At 43.5% G+C, this 7,742-nt stretch overlaps 1 protein-coding gene across 1 annotated transcript in view; it reads left to right on the top strand.

Annotated features, from left to right (window-relative positions):
• Topaz1 (testis and ovary specific PAZ domain containing 1) overlaps positions 1 to 7,377 on the top strand; it is a 58,021-nt gene extending 50,644 nt beyond the window's left edge. Inside the window, 2 exon segments of the mRNA XM_004649093.2 lie at positions 3,827 to 4,010; positions 7,096 to 7,377. Coding sequence (XP_004649150.1) covers positions 3,827 to 4,010; positions 7,096 to 7,318 — 407 coding nt within the window. The 3' untranslated portion in view covers positions 7,319 to 7,377.
• The last annotated feature ends 365 nt before the right edge of the window (positions 7,378 to 7,742 follow it).

The raw sequence follows: 7,742 nt of genomic DNA on the forward strand, positions 1-7,742 counted from the left end.
TTTGTTCCTCGAATGCCTTCAGGGCACTTTTGGCCAGCTGGAGAGGTGTGAGGTTCGAACTCCAGCAACCTGAGTCTGACAGCTTTGTGGAAGCAGCCACTTAAAGGCCTGAGCTAGGGCCAGGCCCCCAGGCCATATTTTTAAATATGTAAAAATAATAGTTGATACAGATTCAGAAACAGAGGTCTAAACAGATGTGTGCTTCGGAAGCTTGTTATTTCTCATTTCCAATTATTGCATCTTTATTGTTTTACACACTGGCATATCTGCTGGAGGGCAAGCACAGGAAATAAGTGACAGAATTTGGACCATTTTGACCTATCTTATAAATAAGATAGGAGTTATACAGAGTGAAGTTTAAAGGAATATCTGCACACTTGCTTTATCCCCACTGTATCCTGGGTCCTGGAACCTCGGAGTCCACCACGCAGGCAGTGAGGCGCCGCCGAGGTGCCCGTCGCTGTGGCCTGTGGTGCACAGCAGTGTTTCACGTGGCCGCGAGGCCATGCCAGTCTGTTCGCAGTTATTCCTCTCAACAAATGGGCCTGGAAAACCAGTGTTTTCTCTGGTCTCGGCCACCCCAAAGGTATTCAGTTCTGAAATAATTCCACGTGAAATCTAGATCTAGAAAAGAATTTTCCTTCCTTCAAGCGTAATTTGTCTGAATTTTCCATTTCTTGCCATGGCCATTTATATAGCAAACCCCTCCCTGTGTGTCTGTGCTCTGTCTTCCTGAGCCGGATGTGTCAGCATCCAGGCCGCCTCCACCTGAGCCGGCTCCCCAGGTCCCCATGTGACCACTGTAGCGCACGAGGGCGTTGCCGCCCCACTGAGAGGGGAAGCAGCCGTTAGGGTGTGTCACGGGTAGCCAGGTGAAATATTGGACTGAATTTTCACTTCGGTAACACACATGCATGTGTGCCAGGTCATTACATAAAATGTATTTTAAAGATTTTTTTGAATGCAGAATTTTTTTAGAAGAGGATGACAAAAAATGTTTTTAAAGAAGTAAGAATGCTGCACGCGCACGCCTGCTCTCAGCCGCGTGCACGTTCCAGCTCTATCCCACCTCCCCGCAGCCTGCTGGAGCCGCAGCCCACCGCGCCCTCAGCAGGCGTGGGCATCGTCTGCGGGGCTCTGGCGGTAGCTTTTAGAACTGAAGTCATGGGATAGTTTCCAGATAACGATGAACTAGGCTGACGTGCCATCAGAGGTATTTGCATGTTGTCTGAACAAAGTGTAAACCTGAAAATGACCTTTAAACCTTTAAATATGTTTCTATGAATATATTTTTTAGTTTGAAATAAAATTTTGTATTAAAGCAGCTAAGTGTTTTTTGATTATGCTTGCTTCTGGTGCCACTGCGGTTCGAGCCGTACTTGGCGTTCTGTGTGTCTGTGTGACTGCCCACTAAGTGCTTAGAGGGGAAGTCTATTTCCATTCTGTAGTGCTCAGTACCCCAGCTGTACACGCCAGTTTACATCCTAAAACTTGTCCTTTCAAGAGAAAAGATTTTAACCTGCTTACGTGGTTTTTTTAGGCGTGCTAAGTAGGGAAAATCTCTTTACAACTCCTAGGATATCAGACGGTAAGTACACAAGCAACATCACAGTGTGATATTTTGCCAAATTGAGTAAATCTGTATGTAAAGTCTACTCAAACATTTTAAGTTCTTCAAGAACCATTTCTGGGGAACTGGGAAGATAGCTCAGCAGCCTAAGCGCCTGCCTGGCAAGGGCAAAGACCTGGGTTTCCGCTCGAGTACCCATGCCATGCCAGCCCTGCAACCCGAGGCATGCCAAGCCAGCCAGTGAAACCAGACGTGGTGGCGCACACCTGTAATCTCAGTGCAGGGAGGCTGAGACAGGAGGATCACTGAGAGTCCTAGCTGCGTAGTGAGATCCTGTACCAAATATTTTTTTTTTTTTGGGGGGGGGACCGGGGATTGAACTCAGGCCCTTGTGCTTGCCAGGGAAGCACTTATTCCACTGAGCCATCTCCCCAGCCAATAAAACAATTTTTTAAGAACCATATTTTCAAATACCATACAATTCACCATTTAGATTATACAATGCAGTTGTTTTAGTGTATTTACAAAGCAAGGGGCTGGGGAGATGGCTCAGTGAAATAAGCACTTCCCTGGCAAGCGCAAGGGTCTGAGTTCAATCCCTGGTTCCGAAAAAAAAAAAAAAAGGCAGTATCGTCAGTACCACAATCAATCTTAGAATATTCTGTCACTCCAGGAATAAACTGCATGCATGTAAGCAGTCGCTCCTCGCTCCCAAGTCCTTCATCCCTGGTGATAACTTTTAAAGACACTTTGAGCTGTGCACTGACCTGTGTGGCTGCACGGACGCTGCGCTCACTGCACGGGCACGTGCTTCTGAGGGTTAGGTGTGTGAGGCGATGGGGTAGAGACTCTTCATTTGTTAATGTGCCTGAATTACAAAACGAGTTAAATGACTTATAGCCACTGAAGTCCTCAGAGCAGCTCAGTGCTCACATTTAAACTACTACTAGAACATCCTTCTGATTTATGTTCAGACACAGCTCAACATTTGCAATAAAAAACTTTTTAGTGTCTTATAATCCTGTCTATAACATGGGAGCAAGGCCACTCAATTTCAGAGGTAGTAAAATGTCAGGTTAAATTGAGGTGCTCAGTACAGACAACATGGTAAATTCCCAAGGACCAGAAGATAGCATCCACATTAGAAATGGTTCTTTTAAGAAAAAAAAATTATTTGGTCCAGCGTTACACAGCTTGGACTCGCAGTGATCCTCCTGTCTCAGCCTCCCTGCACTGAGATTACAGGTGTGCGCCACCACGTCTGGTTTCACTGGCTGGCTTGGCATGCCTCGGGTTCCAGGGCTGGCATGGCATGGGTACTCGAGCGGAAACCCAGGTCTTTGCCCTTGCCAGGCAGGCGCTTAGGCTGCTGAGCTATCTTCCCAGTTCCCCAGAAATGGTTCTTGAAGAACTTAAAATGTTTGAGTAGACTTTACATACAGATTTACTCAATTTGGCAAAATATCACACTGTGATGTTGCTTGTGTACTTACCGTCTGATATCCTAGGAGTTGTAAAGAGATTTTCCCTACTTAGCACGCCTAAAAACCACGTAAGCAGGTTAAAATCTTTTCTCTTGAAAGGACAAGTTTTAGGATGTAAACTGGCGTGTACAGCTGGGGTACTGAGCACTACAGAATGGAAATAGACTTCCCCTCTAAGCACTTAGTGGGCAGTCACACAGACACACAGAACGCCAAGTACGGCTCGAACCGCAGTGGCACCAGAAGCAAGCATGCTCAAAAATACTAAAAAGAAAAAAAGACAACACTATAATTATTTGACAGCTAAATATATAGTATATATTATAAATATATATAAGTTGCTGTTATACCAAATCCCATTAAAACAAAACTTAGCTAATCTGATTTATTGATTATCCTGAAATTATGGTGTATTTACTATGGATTGCAATAAATGGAAATTTGCAACCATGAAACTCAAAAGTCTTTCAGAGTGTTTTTAAAAATTATTTTATTATTTAAAAAAAATTAGAGTAATATCTACTGTACTCAGAGGTGGGTGTACTGGCATAGTCCTGTAATTCTGTAACCCTAGCTACTCCAGGATGTAGTTAAAAGGTAAAGCAACGTTGGATGGACCCTCGGTAGTGCAAACAATAGATTTATTACCATATAATTTACATATTCTTGTGTGAAGAATAATTCTGTAAGTTACTATCACCTATGGATATTTTGATATTTTGGAAGTCTCAGTTTGAGCTCAAGCCAAATTGATATATTATTTAACTTCTAGGTGCTGTTTCTCTGGGTTGCTACCCACCATTGGAGGGAAATTTATACCGAAAACTTCTACTGATCCCTTGTTATTTATCTGAGATTGAAATGCTTTTAGCTATTGAAATCTTCTTGGTATCTAATGCTAGTAGTATTCAGAGTCCAGGAACTTCTACACAGGTGCTACAGATAGTTTTGAAAAGGTTGGTTGATAAAACTTTATCTGCATTCTGAATGTTGCTCGTGGCTTTCCACCCCTGCTCTAGAATATATGTTTTATGTTTAGATATTAATACCTATTATGTGTATATGTTACAAACTTCATTAGCATTTATACCGACAATTAGGCCTGCCAGGCATGGTGGCACATGTCTGTGATCCCTTGTGCTTGGGAGGCTGAGACAGAAGGATCGCCATGAATTCAAGGCCACCCTGAACTACACAGCAAAATCCTTTGACAAAAAAAAACTAAAAAGAGAACAACAAAAGAGAATTAGGCCTATTTGAGGCTTAAAACCAAGACAAGGGGCTAGCAGTGCAGCTCCGAGGCTGAGGACACGCTTAACGTGCCCCAGCCCTAGCTGGAGCCCCCGCACCGCTGCCCCCCGCAGCACACACACACAGTCACTAGCACTCAGTACATATCAGTGACTTCCGAAGTGTTGGTAGATGTTCAGAAAACTGGGTCTTTAGGTGTTGGGTTACCTTTCTTGTGTTTGGAGGTTCATACCTAAAAGTCACTCTTTTTGATCACTCCTGAAAAATCTGAAGACAAGGTCTAGAAGAGAAATGTAAGATAGTGTATTAAGTTCAGCCCAGAATACTGTTGAATAAAACCTTCAGCTGACCTTCTGTATTTTCAGATGCTGTTATGCATGCATAAATATGATAATATAGGTCTGGGACCAGCGTGACACCTTTCCAAGTCATTTGTTTCAGAGTCCCAGAATTTTGAGTCCTACAATTCTTGTTTCTCGGTATCCTTATCCAGGAACCTATAATATCAGAAAGGATCTCCTGCAACTCTTGAGAGCTTCTTGGTGGGGATTTTGCTGCAGTTTACTGGTGTTAACAAGCCACATCATCAGATTGGACTCTGTTCTGTCTTAGTTATGTATTACCATTTAACAGGCTACCTCAAACCCAGTGGCTTAGAGCAGTACATTCTCTTCATTTCTTTGTGTCAGAAATTTTATAACAGTTTAGATGAATGGTTTTGGCTCAGGATCTTCATGTGGCTCCCAGTTCTTCATTGTGGGGTCAGGATGTCAGGAGCTGTGGTCACCTGCATCGTGGTGTGACTGGGGCTGGAGGGCCCCTCCCCTGGGTGGCTCTCTCAGATGCTTTGGCAGGAAACCTCAGGGCCTGATGTTCCTTCCTAATCTGTTGTTAGCTAACTTCTCCCAGACCAACCCAAGAGAGAAAAGCATTTGCGATCTATGTCAAGGAAGAACTGTGAAGGGCCTGAAATTCTGCCCAGCTTTGCAAGCTGCGAGTTAGCTCCTTAACAGTTTGGTACAAGCTAGCCTAAGATGCAAGACTCCTGTGTGGGACCAGAGGACTGTGACTTGCACGCGGCAAACAGCTTGATAGCTGCGTGGCTGTGTTGACCACTTGTGCTTCTCAGGCCCACAGAGGGCCGCTCCAGATCCCTGCCCATACGGGCTTCTGCAGCAGGGGAGGAGAAAGGCCCAAGTCATGCTGGGGGCAAGCAGCACACCCGCCCGGGGAGCTGCCGTGTCTGTGTTCCAAGGCTGTGAGTAGTGCTGCATTTGCTCCCCAGGGAAAGCCATCTTTCAGAGTTGTTCACTGTAAGCATCTTTGAAATTAGAACAAGGTGTAGTGTCCCTCGGAAAACATCCTGAAATCCAAGAGAGGGTGGGATATGTCACCTCTGTTTTTGGTGGTTATTGTAGGAGTCACTGAAGTCTGCAACGGTTTGGTACAAACTAGCCTTGAGAGGCAAGAGTTCTTTGTAGGAAACAGGGTACATTGTGTTTAAACCCAACTAAAATTAGCCCTTTTTTCTTATAGCTCTCACCTGGGGATGTAGCAGAGGCATAGTGCCTGCTTGGCAAGCATGAGGCCCTGAGTTCAATTCCTGGTACCTCCAGAAAAGTCTTGATTCTCAACTCTCAGAGGGCTGTCTGTTAGGGTATGACACTCCCACCATTATAGCTTTCCAGTGCCTGCACATGAGCAGTTTCTATTGGTTGTTGAATTTGGGGTGTTTTGTAACCATGGTGCCTCATGAATGACATGCCTAGATCTTTGATTTTATCCAGGCCAGTATGATTCCTCTTGGGCTTAGTATGCTAAGCCATGCTTCTTACATGAATTGCCATGAGAATTTTATTCATCTTGAGACTTTCAAGCGCTGTACACAGTTGGCACGTGCCCAGATCAGCCTTTCTAACTAGGATGCGGGAGAAAGCACCTGCTGCTGTTTCCTCTCACACTGGCTCCTATACATCCTGCACACCAGACCCAGTGGCCGCATGGTGGTGGCGCTAGTGCAGCCCAGGTCATACTCAGAATGTGCCCTGCCAAGGTAGCAAGAGCAGGAAGCACACACGGGGATAAAATGATGCCTACCAGAAGAGCCCCACCTCTGTTCCCATTCCTCAGCCAGAGGGAAGCTGCTATAATGTATGAATTTCATACAGTTTGTGACAGATGGATCTGAATAGAAAAGCTATGGGAAAAGTACATTCTAGCACGCAGTGAATCTCTTTAATTGGGCAGGACTGAGGAAAATAACCAGAAGTGTAGTAGAGGCATATAGCTGTAGAGTTTCTGTTAGCACATTAGGTATGTATTAAATTTTTGCTTTTATCTAAAAATAGCCAATATCAAGATAAAATTAGCATGTTATTAAAAACTTCATTACATAGAATGTACAATAGAATGGGTAGTTGTACAGTCATTCTTGGCAAGTACAATGATAGAGGTAATTAGTTGTATTTTAGGTCAGTGTTCAGTCACAGCCTGTCTTGTGCTGAAATCACTAGTGTGTTCCAGCCAGCGTTACTAAAACTGAAAGAGTGGGAAAGAGAGTGCCTCCCCGTCGGGGTCAGTCTTGCCCTGCGGGACGTGAACTCTTACACAGAAAGCTGTGCTCTTGGGTCATAATACGAAATGCCCTTCTGTGGTCAGAGTTCAAACCATTTGAAGGCCACTTCTAATAAAGTGAAAGACTATCATAGTGTTGGACGAGTAAGCGACTCTTGAAGAAATCATATTGTTGCTTTTTAGAATTTCTGACTTTGTGAGGTGTTTGCTTTATAGATGTGAAGAAAATAAATCTTGGAGCAAGGATGATTATCAAGCTGCAGTCAAAAGGTTAATTTTGGCTGCTCACATATCGAACCCAAAGCTTTTTATTAAGCACATGACCATCAATGTTAATACGGAGCAGGTTTACAGTTTGGAACACTGTTCTGCCCTGAATTGGCTGAAAGAGAATATGAAGTGGGCCGGAAAGGTTTGGCTTTTCAATAACCGACGTTAGTCAATAAAGGTTTCTTTTTTTATTTGAGTAATCATTGTTGACAATAAAAGGCAACAAAAATTGTTTTCATTGTATTTTTTTATACTTCATAAAGTTTTCAAAAAACAAAGATTCTGATGTGTAATTCATAGTAGTTTTATTTACACTGAAAATGATTTTTCAAATTGTTTTCACTTTAGGAGAAACTGAGTATGTATAGTAAGCCCCTTTTTATTCTGAAATCCAAACAAAAAAGTTAGGAACTGAATACTATGCAGCATTTAATAAGAGGGAAAATCTAAGCAAAAATAGGACTTTTGGGGGGAAAACCTTTAAGGATATTAGGTGGGTTTTGTATGTACTCAGATCTGTAGATGCATCAGTAATCAACAACAGTGAAGTGATACTGCCGAGACAAGCACCGGACTTGCAGGGCGCCCTCTGA

The sequence above is a fragment of the Octodon degus genome, unplaced genomic scaffold (assembly GCF_000260255.1).
Source record: "Octodon degus isolate 3935 unplaced genomic scaffold, OctDeg1.0 scaffold00126, whole genome shotgun sequence".
Classification (NCBI taxonomy): domain Eukaryota; kingdom Metazoa; phylum Chordata; class Mammalia; order Rodentia; family Octodontidae; genus Octodon; species Octodon degus.